The 19,102-nt window shown below is 43.3% G+C and overlaps 1 protein-coding gene across 4 annotated transcripts in view; it reads left to right on the top strand.

Moving 5' to 3' along the window:
- Positions 1-19,102, top strand: part of SBSPON (somatomedin B and thrombospondin type 1 domain containing) — a 37,769-nt gene that overhangs the window by 11,276 nt on the left and 7,391 nt on the right. For 2 of the 4 annotated variants that reach the window (XR_009740848.1, XM_061438979.1), the window contains exons 2-4: positions 1,537-1,731; positions 13,498-13,588; positions 15,231-15,407. Coding sequence is in view for 3 of the 4 variants with exons in the window: in XM_061438979.1 (XP_061294963.1) it covers positions 1,537-1,731; positions 13,498-13,588; positions 15,231-15,407 (463 nt within the window). In the remaining variant the exon portion in view is untranslated. Of the gene's footprint in view, positions 1-1,536; positions 1,766-13,497; positions 13,589-15,230; positions 15,408-19,102 lie in introns of all 4 variants that reach the window. The other 2 variants (XM_061438980.1, XM_061438982.1) reach the window with 2 other exon arrangements.

The raw sequence follows: 19,102 nt of genomic DNA, 5'->3' as shown, positions 1-19,102 counted from the left end.
AGCAGTTTTACAGCAGTTTGACACTCTTTAGTTACTGACCGAAGTTTATGATGTATGTTACCCTTTTCATGTCATGGGTAGTGCTACCGAATGATGTAGCTTCCAGACACCACGAACCCTAAACTAGAGTGTGCCGAAAGGCAAAATGCGTTTTCAAGTACAAATTGTCAGAAGTCCCATCAGATTTCAAAGAAGTTTGGGTGTTTTCTTGGTGAAGACTTTGAAAACTTGAATGTATGAGGGTGATTGGAAAAAGTGGGTCATGTTTTTGTGGGAAAGGAATTTTGGCATCCAGTTCAGGGTACATCTTCTGTTTCTTTGTTTTTCTCTTTTCTTATATCCAATTTCAGGTCTTCAAGTAATTCAACTTGAAAACTCAGTACAGTCCTTTTAAAAGACTTATTAGGATTTTAAATGAAAAAGTTAAATATGCAACCACATTGATTTTTACAGTCATGGGCAGAGAACCAAATTCATCCCCTGACTCTGCCCCCAAGCCTGACCATGGGTATTCTTACCCTCTGTGGGCCCTGGTTGCTGATCTCTAAATGTCACCTCGTATAGTGTATGAGTCCCTGAGCCATGGAAGGTGAGAATAGAGCACCAGGAGAACCCTACTGGATAGGGGTCATTGGTGTGGCCCTATGCCATGTCTTAAGGAGGCACATTTCCTGATAAGAATTGACCTGGGTAAGTGATGGGATGGTGGGAGAAGTGATTGGTGGGAGAAACACCTGTTTTGTTTTTTTTTTTTTCCTGGCTTCACTGGGTCTTTGTTGCCGCACATTGGCTTTTTCTAGTCTCAGGGAGCAGGGGCTATCTCTGGTGCGGGGTCTCCTCGTTCTGATGGCTTCTGTTGTTACTGAGCAGGGTTCTAGGGCCACTAGGCTTCAGTAGTTGCCAGCTTGGGCTTAGCTGCTCTGCAGTCTGTGGAATTTTCCCAGACCAGGGATGGAACCTGTGACCCCTCCATTGACAGATTCTTAACCACCAGCCCACCAGGGAAGTCCCACCTTTTCTTTTTTAGAATTTATTTCCTTTATGTTTTCTACAATGAATGTGTATTACTGCTATTGTTTAGTCGCTACGTTGTGTCCCACTCTTTGCGACCCCGTGGGCTGCCGCGCACCAGACTTCCCTGTCCTCCAACAATGAGTGTGTATTACTGTTGCCCTAAAAATATTCTGGACAGAGGAGGATAAAGTTACAATCAAAGGAAAACAAGGGCAAAGAGCTGATCTAACACTGGACTGTAAGAGGAAGTACCCTGAAGGCATCAGTCTCTTACTCGGGTGGGTCCTGGCTCAGACCCACCTTCATGATCCGGGAACATCCGCCCGTCTCTAAGGGATACCCATTTATCAGTTCACCATCAGGGCGGGTAGCGTCAGTGTCAACCTTGTGCGTTCCTCCTGATCCACCGCCGGTCCCGGCACGATGTATGCACAGCCTGAACTTGACTGTGTGTCTTGGCGGGAACGGCCTGGCAGGCGCTGGCTGTGCTCAGGTGTGCGTCCCCATCGTGCTGTTTTTCAGCTCGCCCGTGCATCGTTGGGGAGTGGAGCCCCTGGAGCGGTTGTGCCAACCAGTGTCGGCCCACGGCGCGCGTGCGGAGGCGCGCGGTGCAGCAGGAGCCTCAGAACGGCGGCGAGCCCTGCCCGGCCCTGGAGGAGAGAGCCGGCTGCCTGGAGTACGCGACGCCGCAGGGCGAGGACTGCGGGCATGCCTTCGGTACCGCGCTTTCCTTAATTGCTGTCCCTGGGTGGTGAGCATCCAATGCAGGCACTGCAGGGAGCGGGGTGGGCCAGGCTGCGCAGAGGAGATAGGAAGCTCAGGAAGTGTTAGATAATGCCTTTATCCATCAGTTGCACTAAAGCCCTCCCCAACACCCGAGCCAGCCCTTCCCATTTATAGCTTGTAGGTGGGCCCCTCCCGCGCTGCAGGCGCCAGCTGTAAGGGACCGTACACTGTGGTGTTCAGCAAACTCTATCAAGCTGACCACAAAGGACTTAAGGTAGGATGAGGCTATTTCACACAGGATAAGATGCGTCCAGTAAGGATAACTGGATTTCACCTTTCACCGCCATCCCTGTTTAATCAGGGACACTCGCATACCTGTGAAAATAATAGAAAAATTAGAAATTCCTGTTGTTGGTGTTTAGTTGCTCAGTCGCGTCTGACTCTTTGTGACCACATGGACTGTAGCCCCTCAGACTCCCCTGTCCATGGGATCCTCCAGGCAAGAATACTGCAGTAGGTTGTCATGCTCTCCTCCAGGGGATCTTCCCGAGCCAGGGATGGAACCTGTATCTCCTGCATTGCCCTCGAATTCTTTACCACTGAGCCACCTGGGAAGCTCAACAAATTCCTAAAGCATGATAAAATGATTCTCTTAAAAAACCTGTTTCTCCTCCCAGACCAACTGGGTTGGGGCTGATGTGATGAGATTTTTGATTTGGGAAGATTGTTTTGCTTGTGGGCTGGCCCAGGAGACCCAGAGTCAGCTCCTTCATGAGTTGGGAGCCATGGGAAACTCACAAAGAAATTAACAAAAAGGCCAAAACCGGTGTGTTGATAGGGGTTGAATCTGATAGAGCAAAACACTGACTTCTCAGGGTAGCAGAGATCATGTTTTTTTCATAGGAACCTGGAAAATTCCACGTCAGCGTGATCCTCCGAGTTGTTTTGCTCCTTTGTTCTTTCCACACACAAGTGTTTCTTCAGAGTCTCCTGGATGTCAGGCACTGGGCTGGGTGCCAATCACAGTGGGGAGAAAAGTTGCTGTGAAACCTGCTGTCAGGTAGATCACAGTCTAGCGGGAGGGGAAGATGCTAAGCAGATCATCCTAGGAAACTAGTCCCAGAGAATTACCACTGCAATGATAATTCAGTGGTAAATCCAACGGGGTATGGAACAAGGGCTTGCCTATTGGCTCAGTGGGTAAAGAATCTGCCTGTAATTCAGGAGACACAGGACATGCGGGTTCGATCCCTGGATCGGTAAGATATCCTGGAGGAGGAAAATGGCAACCCACTCCAGTATTCTTGCCTGGAGAATCCCGTGGACAGAGGAGCCTGGCAGGCTATAGTCCATGGCGTCACAAAGATTTGGATGCGACTGAGTGACTAAGCACTGCAAGCATAGGATATCATGTATGGAACAAGGGAGAGGTGTAGTGACTTGTGAGTGTGTATTGCAAATACAGTCTGAGCCAACAAGGAGGTCCCATGTGTGTTATAAATAGATTCCTTGGTGGAGGAGGGGATCCACAGAGGCTAGGAGGGGAGGGACTTCCCTGAGGATATGATGAGGCTAAAAAATGCAGAACCATCCAGGTAGAGGGAACAGCATGGTGAGCCAGACACTCAGGTTGGGGGGTGGGGGTTGAGGATCTGGGGACCAGTTTAGGAAAAACTCATGACCCCAAGAGGCAGTAGTAACACACAATGACCTTACAGGCTGTGTGAGAGAGGATGTTCAAAGGTTGCACTATGGCGATCACCATCCAGAGGGGGAACAGAAGAGTCTGCCAGGAGCTCGTGCATCCAGTTGATATCAACTAAGTAGCATGGTTTGGAGTCCCTGGGTGAAAGGGCTTCATAGGGCAGGTGTCATGGTGGCTTGGGGTCTTGCAACCATAAAGATTTACCTAATCAATGGCCAGCAGACGTTGGGTATATTTCACAGGATATGTAAAATTAGGATCTAAATGGCTAAAAGTCTGCTTGTTTGGCTATTTTAAAAACAATCGAATGCACAAAAATTTTAGTTTAGTGCCAGTAGGGTTTTGTCTCATTTTGTTTATTTTTGGCTGTGCTCAGGCTTCTCTAGTTGCAGAGAGTGGGGGCTACGCTTGTTGTGGAGCGCGGGCCCTAGGGTGCAGGCTCAGTGCTTGTGGCACATAGGCTTAGTTGCTCTGTGGCATGTGGGATCTTCCCGGACTGGGGATCAAACCCATGTTCCCTGCACTGGCAGCTGGATCCATTAGAAAAAACAATGGCACCACTTAGTTACAGGGATAGGCTGCTAGAATGTATTCCTGCAGCACAGGCTGACCCTTCAGTGTGGCACCAGGGTGCTCAGCCCCCTTCCCAGTTCTGGGTCTCTTCATAGCAGGATGATAATGCATAACCTTCCATCCTTTTGTATTGTCCTCAGTTTCCTTCATCAGGGTCTTATAGTTCTCAGAGTACAAGTCTTTCACTTCCTTGATTCAATTTATTCTTAGGCATTATGTCCTTTTTGAGGCAATTGTAAATTACATTGTTATGTTAATTCCTCTTTCTCATAGTTTGTTACTAGCCACAGTGTATTTTTGAGTATTGAATTTTTGGGTTGTACTGGGTCTCCGTTGCTCTGTGGGCTTTTTTTCTAGTTATCTCAAGCAGGGGCTGCTCTAGTTGTGATTTGTGAGCTTCTCGTTGTGGTAGCTTCTCTTGTTGCCAAGCATGGGCTCTAGGGCTCGTGGGCTTCAGGAGTTGCATCATGTGGGCTCAGTAGTTCTGGCTCGCAGGCTCTGGAGCACAGGCTCAACAGTTGTGGCACACAGGCTTAGTTGCCCCACACCATGTAGGATGTTCTCAGATCAGGGGAACCTGTGTCTTCTGCATTGGCAGGCAGGTTCTCTACCACTGAGCTACCAGGGAAGTTCCTGTGTATTGATTTTGTATCTTAAAACTTTATTGAATTCATTAGTTCAAACAGTTTTTTTTTTTTTTTTTTGGTGGAGTCTTCAAGGTTCTCTATGTATTAATAGTATCATGTCATTTGCAAATAGTATCAGTGTTATTACTTCCTTTTCGACTTGAATTTATTTTAAAAAATTTTTTCTTGACTCATTGCTGGGACTATGACTTCTAATACTTTGTTGAATAAAAGTGGCAAGAGTGGGCATCCTTGTCTTACTCTTCTCTTAGAAGAAAAGTTTTCAGCTTTTCACTGTTGAGTGTGTTAGCTGTGGGCTTGTCATAAAGAAAGAAAAGAAAAGTGGCTCAGTTGTGTCTGACTCTTTGCGACCCCGTGGACTGTAACCTACAAGGCTCCTCCGTCCATGGGATTCTCCAGGCAGGAATACTGGAGTGGGTTGCCATTTCCTTCTCCAGGGGATCTTCCCGACCCAAGGATTGAACCCTGGTCTCCCGCATTGCAGGCAGACACTTTAACCTCTGAACCACCAGGGAAGCCCTTATGGCCTTTATATGTTGAGGTACATTCCTACTGTATCCAATTTGTTGATATCAACATCATAAATGGATTTTGAATTTTGTCAAATGTTTTTGCACATCTATTGAGATGATCATATGATTTTTATCCTTCATTTTGTGAATGTCTCACATTGGTTGATTTGCAGAATCAATGAAACCATCCTTGCACCCCTGGAATAAATCCCGCTTGATCATGGTATATGATTTTTTACTGTATAATTACATTCAGTTTGTTAGTGTTTTGCTGATGCTTTTTGTGTCTGTGCTCATCAAGGATATCGGCCTGTAATTTTCTTTTTTTGTAGTGTACTTGTCAGGTTTTGGTATCAGGGTAATGCAGGCTTCATAAAATTTGTTTGTAAAATTTTCCTCCTCTTTGATTTTTAGGAAACGTTTGAGAAGGATATTAAATATTTTTTTTTATGTTTTGTGGAATTTTCCAGTAAAGCCATCTAGGCCTGGGCTTTTGTTTTTTGGGAGTTTTGTGTTTTCATTATTGTTTCAATTTCCCTATTAGAAGTCAGCCTATTCAGATTTTCTGTTTCTTCATAATTCAGTCTTGTATGAATTTATTTGTCTAATTTGTTGATGTATAGTTATCTGTAATAGTGTCTTATGATCCTTTATATTTCTGTGGTATTAGTTGTAACTTCTCCTTTTTCATTTCTAATTTAACCTGTTGGAATCGCCTCTTTCTTTCTTGGTGAGTCTAGCTAAAGTTTGTCTATTTGGTCTGTCTTTTCAGAAAACCAGCCCTTCATCTCATGGGTATATTCTACTAATTTTTAAGTCTGTGTTTATTTTCACTCTGATCTTTATTATTTCAGGAAGCAGTGAAATAATATTTTAATCCTCTTGGAACAAGGACTTGATAAACTGTGAAACAGCCTACCAAAATGCAGAAAACACTAAAATTAAGTGAGTCACAGGAAAACACCTTTTAGAGAAAAACACGAGTGGTGTTGTATTATTGTTGTTCAGTCGCTGAGTTGTGTCTGACTCTTTTCGATCCCATGAACTGCAGCACGCTAAGGCTTCCCTGTCCTTCACAGCATCCCAGAGCTTGCTTAAACTCAAGTCCATCGGGTTGGAGATGTCATCCACCATCTCATCCTCTGTCACCTCCTTCTCCTGCCCTCAGTCTTTCCTAGCATCAGGGTCTCTTTCAGTGAGTTGATTCTTTGCATCAGGTGGTCAAAATACTGAAGCTTCAGATTGGTCCTTCCAATGAACATTCTGGGTTGATTTCCTTTAGGATTGTGTTAGCTTTTGTCAATACCTCAGAAAGCTGGAGGCAGTACATTACCACAAACTTAGTGACTTAAACAACACAAATGTATCATCGCACAGTTCTGTAGTCAGAAGTCAGACACAGGTCTTACTGAACTTAAACCAAGGTTGTCAACAGGGCTGAATTCCTCTCTGATTGCTCTGACAGAGAATCAGTTTCTTTGCATTTTCCATCGTATCAGAGGCTTCCTTTTCTCATGGTCCCCTTCCTCCACCTTCCCAGCCAGATCATAGCATCTTTCTGTGCCTGTCTTCAGTCATAACATCCTCCTCTAACTCTTCGAAGGACCATTGTGCTTACATTCAAGCCATCTGGATAATCCAGAATAATCACCCTATTTTAAGTTCAATCGAGTAACATCTTTAATTTCTCTTTGCCATGTAACATAACATATTCACAGCTTCTGGGGATTTGGACATGGACATCTTTTTTTTTCTAATTTTATTTTATTTTTAAACTTTACATAATTGTATTAGTTTTGCCAAATATCAAAATGAATCCGCCACAGGTATACATGTGTTCCCCATCCCGAACCCTCCTCCCTCCTCCCTCCCCATACCATCCCTCTGGGCCATCCCAGTGCACCAGCCCCAAGCATCCAGCATCGTGCATCGAACCTGGACTGGCAACTCGTTTCCTACATGATATTTTACATGTTTCATTGCCATTCTCCCAAATCTTCCCACCCTCTCCCTCTCCCACAGAGTCCATAAGACTGTTCTATACATCAGTGTCTCTTTTGCTGTCTCATACACTGGGTTATTGTTACCATCTTTCTAAATTCCATATATATGCGTTAGTATACTGTATTTATGTTTTTCCTTCTGGCTTACTTCACTCTGTATAATAGGCTCCAGTTTCATCCACCTCATTAGAACTGATTCAAATGTATTCTTTTTAATGGCTGATTAATACTCCATTGTGTATATGTACCACAGCTTTCTTATCCATTCATCTGCTGATGGACATCTAGGTTGCTTCCATGGACATGGACATCTTGAGGGAGGCATTATTTTGCCTGTGATGGACAGGGAGGCCTGGGGTGCTACGGTTCATGGGGTCGCAAAGAGTCAGACACGACTGAGCGACTGAACTGAACTGAAGTGAACTGAACTGATGGATATAGAACAATGTCATCTCTCTGGGTTTACACATGAGGACATTGGAGCTCAGTGAGGTAACAGCATGACAGGTGATCTCATTGCCCTAAATCTTGTGAGTTCCGTCCCTTAATAGTGTTTTGCTTTTAAGCATTATCATTAGTTGTTATGATTATAATTATATTGAAAATTAATATTGATAATGTAAATCAATGAATTTACAATATCAATATGAATGTTCAATTGATATTAATATATTATTATAATATGAATGTTAATAATATAGAAATGTTAATACTATATAAATGTTAATAATATTGATATATTATTATTATATTGGGTTGGCCAAAAAGTTCATTCAGGTTTTCCCATGATATCCAACAGAAAAACCTAAACAAACTTTTTGGCCAATCCAATATTTTAAAATCACAATTACAGAGTCTGATAACTAAGTAGAAATATAAAGGCCATGCAAGGCCAGTGAATAAAATACAATTATGAAGACACTCTAATTAATGATCAAGTAGCCATTGGTGGCTCAGCAACAAAGAATCTGCCTGCCAAGGCAGGAGACAGAAGTTCGATCTCTGGGTTGGGAGGATTCCCTGGAGAAGGAAATGGCAACCCACTCCAGTATTCTTGCTTGGGAAATCCCATGGGCAGAAGAGTCTGGTGGGCTGCAGTCCATGGGGTTGCAAAAGCAGTGAACACAACTTAGTGACTAAACTCACACACAGCCTTTGCCCTCTTCCAGTTTCATTTAATGTGTATCATGAGTATATTTTTTATCATAAAAGCAAATCCAGAAGCATATATTATGTGTTTGTTGCCCATACTGACTATTGTTCATATGGGTTTTCCTTCTGCAAGATCACTGTGCACTATTATGAACCGTATGATTCTAGGCTGGCGTTATTTGTCAAATTTTCATTCCATTCTCTTCAACACCATATCTACAGACTAGTGGTTCTAAGTCTGCTTTTGTGACACCCCGTTGTGTCAGAGGGCTTTATGAAATTCTCAAAGCAAATGTAATTTACTTTCACATTCAAAGTAAGTACATGTGGGGCCACTCTTTTAGAAGTGGAAGTTGCCCTAAAAGCGAACAATGGTAGGTTGATGGGATGCCAGAAAAGTTGGCAAATAGTCTGTTAACAAAGAATCTATTACATTGAATATTGTTGCCAGGAAGGGGAGAGGCAGGAGAATGGGCATTTATTGAAAGCTTTTGTCCTGAGGCACCAGCTATGTGCTGCCACACAGAAGCAGAAGGGAGACTGGAGGCAAAAATAATTTCTAAATTACCTACTGCTCTTAGTGAAAAATTAAATTTGTGGGGAATGTTAAAAAATGGAGCTAGCTCAGAGTCCTCTGGTTCTTGGCTTGTTTACTTTAGATTCGTGCCAAAGGGAAGGACACCTCCTTAGTAGAATGTGCCATCCAACCAAGCTTGGGCTGGAGGGGCCAGGACACAGAGGAGACAAGGTCCAGGGTTCCTGCTCAATTCTATGATTGGTCTTAACCACAGAGACTCAACACTGAGTTTGAATTGTTCAATTGTTCAGTTGCTAAGTCATGTCCCACTCTTTGCAACCCCATGGACTGCTATACACCAGACTCCTCTGTCCTCCACTATCTCCTGGAGTTTGCTGAAATTTGTGTCCAGTAAGTCAGTGATGCTATCTGACTGTCTTATGCTCTTCTGCCTCCTTCTCCTCCTGCCCTCAATCTTTCCCAGCATCAGGGTCTTTTCTAATGAGTCAGTTCTTCGCATCAGGTGGCCAAAGTATTAGAGCTTCAGCTTCAGCATCAGTCCTTGCAATGAATATTCAGGACTGATTTCCTTTAGGATGGACTGGTTTGATCTCTCTGCAGTCCAAGGGACTCTCAAGAGCCTTCTCCAGCACCGCAGTTCAAAAACATCAATTCTTTGGCGCTCGGCCTTCTTTATGGTCCAACTCTCACATCCGTACATGACTACTGGAAAAATCATAGCTTTGACTATATGGACCTTTGTCTACAAAGTGATGTCTCTGCTTTTGGATAGTAGGTCTTAAAAAATAGACTTGATTGTCTGTACTGGGGTGCCTGCTTGGTCATTTACTATTTATTTTCCCTTAACTTCCATGAGCCTGTTTTCTGATGAGAAAACCTCTGTCTAGACAGAGCTTTGGTGAAGATCGGTGATGTAGACTAGGAAAGCACTTTGCAAATATACAAGGTGCCCTCGTGCCCCAGGCCGTCCCCCACCCCTGAGCCACACCTCCTGCCCATCCCCCAGCCTGAGGGGGCTCCGAGTGTCAGGGCTAACCTTTCCCCCCTTTCCTTTCTCCGCTCTCACTTCACAAAGGGACAAAAAGGGAAAACGGAACCAAATTTAAGCAATTTATCAGTAATACGCTGCCGTATTGAAACATTAATATTAATAAACTAGTGAAACTTTGTCAGCTGTGTTGTAATAGAGTCAGACTGCCACACTTTTGAGCTTTGAACATGTTTCTTATGCTCTCTGGACCACAGTTTCCTCATCTGTGAAAGGGAAATAATTGGTCCTATCTCAAAGAATGGTTGTGAAAATTAAATGATTAAAGAGATGGGAATACCAGACCACCTGACCTGCCTCTTGAGAAATCTGTATGCAGGTCAGGAAGCAACAGAACTGGACATGGAACAACAAGACTGGTTCCAAATCGGGAAAGGAGTACGTCAAGGCTGTATATTATTACCCTGCTTATTTAACTTATATGCAGAGTACATCATGAGAAACACTGGGCTGGATGAAACACAAGCTGGAATCAAGATTGCCAGGACAAATATCAATAGCCTCAGATATGCGGATGACACCACCCTTATGGTAGAAAGCGAAGAAGAACTAAAGAGCTCCTTGATAAAAGTGAAAGAGGATAGAGAAAAAGTTGGCTTAAAACTTAACATTCAGAAAACGAAGATGATGGCATCTGGTCCCATCACTTCATGGCAAATAGATGGGGAAACAATGGAAACAGTGAGAGACTTTATTTGGGGGGGCTCCAAAATCACTGCAGATGGTGACCGCAGCCATGAAATTAAAAGACTCTTGCTCCTTGGAAGAAAAGTTATGACCAACCTAGACAGCATGTTAAAAAGCAGAGACATTACTTTGCCAAAAAAAGTCCATCTAGTCAAAGCTATGGTTTTTCCAGTAGTCATGTACGGATGTGAGAGTTTGACTATAAAGAAAGCTGATCACCAAAGAACTGATGCTTTTGAACTGTGGTGTTGGAGAAGAGAGTCTTGAGAGTCCCTTGGACTGCAAGGAGATCCAACGAATCCGTCCTAAAGGAAATCAGTCCTGAATATTCATTGGAAGGACTGATGCTGAAGCTGAAGCTCCAATACTTTGGCCACCTGATGTGAAGAACTGACTTATTGGAAAAGACCCTGATGCTGGGAAAGATTGAAGGTGAGAGGAGAAGGGAATGACAGAGGATGAGATGGTTGGATGGCATCACTGACTCAGTGGACATGAGTTTGAGTTGACTCTAGGAGTTGGTGATGGATGGGTGATGGACAGCCTGGCGAGCTGCAGTCCGTGGGTTTGCAAAGAGTTGGACACGACTGAGCGACTGAACTGAACTGAACTGAATGCATGAAAAACACTTACTCAGAAGTGCATCACTGGTAGCTGTTAGTTTTATTATCTCAGAACTTTTTCTTCGGATTTCATATGAGAAACTGTAGTCCTACACTTACCCTCTACTTCCTAACCAAGCGTTTTTTCCCTTGAGCTATATATTAAGTGCATTGCCTTTGAACTTTTGTAATAATATGCGCAATACAAACTAGGAGCTCAGGTAAATGTTTTGAACTAAAGAAACATATTCTGAAAATGTTATAGTTTGACTGGTAGGATGCTATAAGGATTTAGCAGTAAGTGTATTCTTTACTTAGTGAATAAGTCCATATGTGTGTCAAAAGAACAGAAATGAAAACAGTCCATAAGAAAATGAAAACCCTTTCGATGTTTGTTTCTGATAATTAGGTCTAAGAGAAACAGAAGGATCCTGACGTACATGCATTCACTTCTCCTTTTTGATTCTGTCCGTGAATGTTGGAAGTTCCAAAGCTACGGTCACATTTAGAAAGAATGACATGTTCTCTTCGGAAAACAAACATGCTATCACAGCAAGAAAGAGCCACTCAGCTGGGTGTCTAGAGCTTACACAAGATGTGGGTAGTGTTCAGACAAGAGATTAGATGCCCAGACACATGGGACACGAATGTGCCTACAACTCTTAGGACCAAGTGGCTATGCCTGTCTTATGTTTCCATGTAATAGAAAAATGACGTCTCATTCAGAAAATCTAAAGAATTCAGGCTGCCACCTCGTGGCTGGAAGGAACTTAGCAAGATGAACATATAGGCTTGAAGCATCTGTTTTGCTGCTGGTTCCCCCATGCCCTTGTGCTCTTGTTGATGACTTGGGCATCTCACAAGCCAATCTCAGTTGGTATCTCTTCTTCCCAGAATGGTCCAATTTCTGAAATAAGAGGTCAGAAGGATAGTAGAGCTTTCTCAGCTGCAAGATTCAGTATAGGAACAGAAGACCTCAGGGAAATAGGACCTGTGAAACTCATGGCAGTTTCATGACTTCATTTATTCATTCATTCATCGACCCATTCATTCCTTGAACACATATTTGTTGAGCATGTGAATATGTGAGGGCTACCATGATGTTCAAGGCAAAACCCTGTCTTCCTTGAATTGACAGCAGGATGGAATCAAGAGATCGTCCCCAGGGGCTACACAGAGCAACAGATGCCCCCACCCCAGACTTAGAGATGAAATAGGAGGAAGGCAAAATAGGAGGGAAGAGGTGGAAGGAAAGGGTTTCTGGCTGTTTTTTTTTTTTTTCCTCTGACCCAGAGTATCAGAAGTGAGGGTGTTGGGGCGGACGGTGAGGAGGAGAGACCCTTCGAGACCTTCCTTCCCTGAAGTTGGAGTGGGGACAGCACCGTGCTGGCCAGCACCTGATGGTCACACCCTGGGCTGTGTTGTTGGTGGCGAAGCTTCCAGGCTGTGGTTATCAGAAAACCTGGGAGCATTCACTCTTCCTTCCTTTGCTGTTCCTGTTTTTCCCATTCTCATTTAGAAAGGTTGCCTTTTTCTTTTTTTCTCCTTCTACTCCACTTTCTCTCTTGTCTTCTTCCTCTCGCCTTTGTTCCTTTTCTCTCTCTTGCCTTATTCTTTCTACTTTTCACTTTTCTTCTCTGTTTCTCTTCTTTTCATAAAAAAACAAATCTCCCTTTCTCTATTACCTTACTTTTTCCCTTGGTTCCCCCTACCCCACCCATCTTTTTATTATTCCCTCTGCTTGCTGCCCCCACGCCTCCCCTCACCCCCTGGCCCCTACCCGCCACTTTCCTTTGTACATGGTGAGATCACTGCAGACAAGCGTGCCCCTCCCTGCCCAACTGTGCTGCATGAGGCTTTATGGAATTTGGTTCTGGGGTCTCTGGCTTCACCTCCTTCACTCCTTGGTGGTGTCCCATAGATTTAGGGGTAGAGGGATTTATTTATTTTTTTAACACCCCAAACATTTTGTATTGGGGTATAGCCTGTAAACAATGTTATAGTTTCAGGTGGACAATAAAGGGACTCAGCCATACATATACACGAATCCATTCTCCCCCAAACTCCCTGTCCCATCCAGGTTGGCACACAACATTGAGCAGAGTTCCCTGTGCTCTATGGTAGGTCCTTGTTGGTTATCCATTTTCTATATAGCCATGTGTCCATGACCTTCCCTAAGTCCTTAACTGTCTAGGACTGAAGGGCTTTGGATGGGTTTGAAACCAAGTTTGGGAACAGTTGCTCTGGAGACTTCAAGCTGCACGTGTTCAAGGTCATTCTCCTTTTCCAGTCCCTGCCTTTATAACTACCTCTGCGTTCAACAAGGAGCGAACAAGACAGGCGGCCTCCCCACACTGGACCACAAGCACAGAGGACGCTGGGTAATTTGGTATTATTTGTTTTTCTCATGTTTTTTCCAGTCGGATGGTCAAGTCAGCTCACGAAGGTAACTTGTTGGGATGGAATTTCTTCTGGTATTGTTCATGTACTTCGAACAAATAAAATGTGACTCTTTATCCCAGAGCTGGGAAATACTTGCCCCTTCCCTGTTTTATTTTGGTGGAAGGGGCTAGAAATATTTTGTCTCTGATCCCTAAGAAGAAACATGCTGTATAGAAATGAGATGGTATATTTTGCCATTCACACTAAGGATGCTCAGCTTATAGTCTTTATGGAACCGTGGACTCCAGCACCACCTCTGTTTGTGAATTTGAACATGGCCCCCATCTGAGGTCTGAGCCTTTCTGTCAAGACCTAATGGCTCAGAAGGAACCTCCGTGCTCATTAGAAGCCCACTCTTCTGCTGTTAGAATAGGGACACCAGACGGCTGCATGTTCAAATCCCCACACCACCTCTTACTGCGCCTCAATTTTTCCTTCTTATAAAATGAGAATATTGATTCCTACCGCGTGGGGTTGCTGTGAGAATTTAATGAGCAAATATCCTTGAAAAAATGTCAGGGTTAAGCTGTCTGAAGCCGACTGAAGCTGCATCATAGATTTCCTACGTTAGTACCTTAAGGTACCAAATAAACTTTACCTACCATCGTTAAAGATCTTCTTTGAAACAGTCTCTCTAAACACTTCCCATCTAACTTATTACAATTCGTAATTATATGGATTAAAACACAAGAGCCCATTTTAATGTAGTTAGAACCTAAAATGCCGTGCTGTTTTGTTTCCCTGAAGAATTGTAAAATTGTGTTGCTTTTAAGTACAAAACTCTGAAATATTCATCCATGTCTGAATGCACCCCTGGGGCCTTCAGGGTCTAGTCACATAATATAATGCTAGATTTTCCACAGCTCAGTGTAAGGTGACTCTAGTCTGTTACAGAAAACTGTGTCTCAGCTTCCCGTGTCCTTTCATCTGTGATGTCCAGTATAACTCTGATGCTTGACTCTGAGTCAGAACTCACCTCATTGCCCCAGATTATGTAGGTGAGCCGGGAGAGCGGGTATAGGGAAGGTCCCGGGAATGGTGGTGAGGTGCTGGCCTGGACATCCGGGACCAGCCTTCCTGGGGCTCACATGTTCTCAGACTCAAGCAAGTTCTTGTTCGATTTCTGTAATTCATTAAAATCTCCGCAAAGTTATCAAGGGCAGTTTTCCTACTGAAATGTGTTTTGAGACATAATTTCACGGTCAAACTAGATAGGACACGAGATAAAATTTGTGCAGTATGGTGTTGACCAAATAATTCAACCATGGATTGAAAAACAGCAAAAAGGTTCAGTTGTCAGATGTCAAGAGTTCAGCGAGTGAGAAGCTTGACCAGGCCTTCTGTGACCCGTGACAAGGCAACACCCTACCTTCCCCGGGCTGTCAGGCATCCTCAGGGGGTTCCAGCCTTCCTAAGACTTTCTACAACATCAGGGCACTTCTTGTTGTTGTTCTTGTTGACCAAAAAGTTCATTTGGATATTTTCATAAAGTGGTATGGGAACATGCGAATGAACTTTTAGGCCCATCCAATCATTACAATTACAGCAAGTGAAATTGCTCTTTTTTTGTTGTTGTTCTAGATACTGTATGGAGTTCAAGACAGAGTCACTGACTCACCACTGTGCCCTGGAAAATCGCCCCCTGACCCGATGGATGCAATATCTCCGAGAGGGCTACACAGTGTGTGTGGACTGTCAGCCTCCAGCTATGAACTCTGTGAGCCTTCGTTGTTCTGGCGATGGCTTGGACTCTGACGGGTAAGGCAGAGAAACTGGTTGGAGGATTTCTCTTGGCCCTCATTTGGGGAGACATGTCCTTTTCATGTCATGCACAGCAGACCAGTATTCGATTTGGGGAGTCACAACAGTGGGGAGAAACTTCCATTTGGCCGTTCCAGAGTCCAGGACCCAGTTCACACTCTAGGACTTAGAGGTTCTGTACCAGAGAGGTGTGGGTGAATTTGGATATTAGGGCTCAGACCAAGGTCTCAAGGGACCGTCAGAGACCTGCCTCCAAAGCAGCCATAGACGCTATGCAAACAGATGAGCTTACCTTTGTTCTAGTAATACTGTATTAATGGACACTAAAACTTCAATTTTATAGAATTTGTATGTATCATGAAATAATCTATGAATTGCTTTCAGTTCTTTAAAAACATAAAAATCATTATTTTTATTTCTATTTTTTAAAAGTCGAGGTAGAGTTGATTTACAATATTATATTAGGTTCAGGTGTGAAAGTGAAGTGAGGTAAAAGTCGGTCAGTCGTGTCCAACTCTTTGCAACCCCATGGATTTATACAGTCCATGGAATTCTCCAGGTCAGAATAGTAGGGTAGCCTTTTCCTTCTCCAGGGGATCTTCCCAACCCAGGGGTTGAACCCAGGTCTCCCTAATTGCAGGCAGATTCTTTACCAGCTGAGCCACAGGTTCAGGTGTACAACATAGCAATTGAAAAATTTTATAGCTTATACTCCATTTATGGTTATTATAAAATATTGGCTGTGTTCTCTGTGCTGTATTCTTGTGGCTTGTTTATTGTATACAGAGTAGTTTGTGCCTCTTAACCCCCAACCCTAGCTGTCCCTTGCCCTTCCGCCTCCCCACTGGTAACCACTAGTTTGTTCTCTGTATCTGTGAGTCTGTTTCTTTGTTATTTTCACTAGTGTGTTTTGATTTGCAGAATCCACATACAAATGATAATACACAGTATTTGGCTTTCACTATCTGACTTATTTCACCAAGCATAATCCCCTGCCGATCCACCCATGTTGCTGCAACTGGCAGGATTTCATTTCCTTTATGTCTGAGTATACCACATATTCTTTATTCATTCAACCATTGGTAAACACTTCTATGCTTTCATGTCTTGGCTATTGTAAGTAATGCCGCTATGAACACTGGGGTGCCTGTATGTTTTTGAATCACTCTTTTCATTTTCTTTGGATATATGTATATATACAGGAGTAGAATTTCTGGATCACGTGTAGTAATCATTCTTAACCTGTAGACTACACAAGGGGTGGGTGGGCTGGATTCGGCCCATGGGTCGCAGTTTGCTGAACCCTGTCCAGATGATTCATACCCACAGCAAAATTTCAGAACCACTGCTCAGTGAGGCAGTCACAGTCATGACTAAGATAGTATTGGTGGGCCTAGTTTTGCAGGATCATAAACTCTTTTGATGTTCTAAGCACTCCATTTTAATATGGGGTGGGGTGGGATTTCCTCACACAACATGAAGCAATTCATGGGACACCAGGTTGGCATCCAACAATTTAACTTAATTCTGACACTTAATTCTAACTTAATATCAGTCCTACCAGACTGCTCCCTCCTGCCACCCCCTTCAAATACCAGTTTCCAGCTCAGGCTGTGTTACCTGTTAACCTGTGCTTCTGACTGACTGGCTATACATCAGAGATTCCGTGATCTCTTCCTCAGGTCTGATTAATTTGCTAGAGGGGCTCACAGAACTCAGAGACACATTGACTGACTAGATGACCGTGCATGTGTGTGTGCTACGTCACTTCAGTTGTGTCTGACTCTCTGAAACCCTGTGGACGGTAACTGACCGGGCTCTTCTGTCCATGGGATGCTCCAGGCAAGAATATTGCTGAAGTGGGTTGCCATGCCCTCCTCCAGGGGGTCTTCCCGACCCAGGGTTCAAACTCGTGTCTCTTATGTCCCCTGCATTGGCACGCCAGTTCTCTATCACTAGTGCCGCCTGATTAGATGACCAGTTTATTGTAAAAGGATATAATTCAGTAACAGCCCAATGCAAGACAGGGAAGAAGTATGGGGAGGGGTGTCATTCTCCCCACCTCTCCATGTGTTCACTTACTTAGACACCCTCTAAACCCTGTCCTTTTGGCTTTCCTGAATGGCTCACTATGGAGGGTCATTGATTGAGTCATTGGCTACTGACTGATTCAACTTCCAGCCCTTCTCCCATCCCTGGACCTTGGGGTTGGGGGTGTGGAGCCATGAATTCCAACCTGCTAACCACCTGGTTAATTCTCTTGGCAACCAACTCCCAACTTCAGGTGCTTCCAAAAATCTGCCTACTCACATAAAAAGATGCCTTTATCACTCTCAACATGTAAGAAATTCCAATGGCTTTGGGGACTGTCAGTTAGAAACTGGACAAAAACCAAATACACATGAGAAATATAGTTTAGTCGCCTGGATGGCCAAATATGTTTCTTGTAAATTATAATATTGCATAAATCTACAGAAATCTAGATTGTCCAAAAGAATTGACCCTTGAAAACATCTTACCTTTCTAAAAACCCATTCTAGTCCTGTACTTATCTACCAGTTAAATCCAGTAACATTATTCATAACTAAGAGACAGGTAGAATTGGTGATGTATGGTTTATGGCTTTTAAAAATGTCAGATGGAATTGGTAAAAATATAGATTAGAAAGAAAAATGTGGACCTTTCCAGTTAATCATTATTCCCAGGGCATATTTTAGTATTTAATAACTTGAACTTATGTTTATTAGTCTCTTGTGTCCAACAGCCTCTATATCGAGTATGCACACTAAGAGTGAAGTGGGTAAAGAATTCACATGAAACAGAAACTTAATATGTAGACTTAATATTTTCCTGACTACCTCATCCATATTTTGACTTTAAAATGAATATTATAATTTAATATGTACCCATAAAGCACCTTCAACCCTGGCTGAAGTTCCAGTGACTTAAAAAATAATAATTTCAATAATAAGGGCTTTTTTCTTTTCTCTGCTCACATTTTTCATTATGGGATCAAAGAGTTGGAAAGGATTACAAGGAATCATTTGGTTCAGTCCCCTCTAATTTAAATGTACACAAAACAGTACCCAGCAATCCCACTACTGGGCATATACCCAGAGAAAACCATAGTTCAGAAAAACACATCACTCCAACATTCATCGCAGCACTATGTAAATAGGCAGGACATGGAGACAACCCAAATGACCATCAACAGAGGAAAGGACAGAGATGCGTTACATGCATACAGTGGAATATTACTCAGCCAGAAAAAGGAAGGAAATTTGGTCATTTGTAGAGATGTGGGTGGACCTAGGGACTGACTGTCATACAGAGTGAAGTCAGAAAGAGAAAAACAAATATCATGTATTAATGCCTATATGTCGGATTTAGAAAAATGGCATAGATGATCTTATTTGTAAAACAGAAATAGAGACACAGACATAGGGAACAAACATCTGGATGCCAGTGTGGGAAACCGTGGGAGATGGGATGAATTGGGGAGATATACACTATTGATACTATGTATAAAATAGGTAACTAATGAGAACCTATTGCATAGTTCAGGGAAACCTACCCAGTGCTCAATGGTGACCTAAATGGGAAGGAAATCCAAAAAAGAGCCAATATATGCATACGTGGAGAAGGCAATGGCACCCCACTCCAGTACTCTTGCCTGGAAAATCCCATGGACG

Source organism: Bos javanicus, chromosome 14, assembly GCF_032452875.1.
Source record: "Bos javanicus breed banteng chromosome 14, ARS-OSU_banteng_1.0, whole genome shotgun sequence".
NCBI classification, from domain to species: Eukaryota; Metazoa; Chordata; class Mammalia; order Artiodactyla; family Bovidae; genus Bos; species Bos javanicus.
Note: the sequence above shows the minus strand (reverse complement) of the source record. Positions and strands in the feature narration are given on the sequence as shown.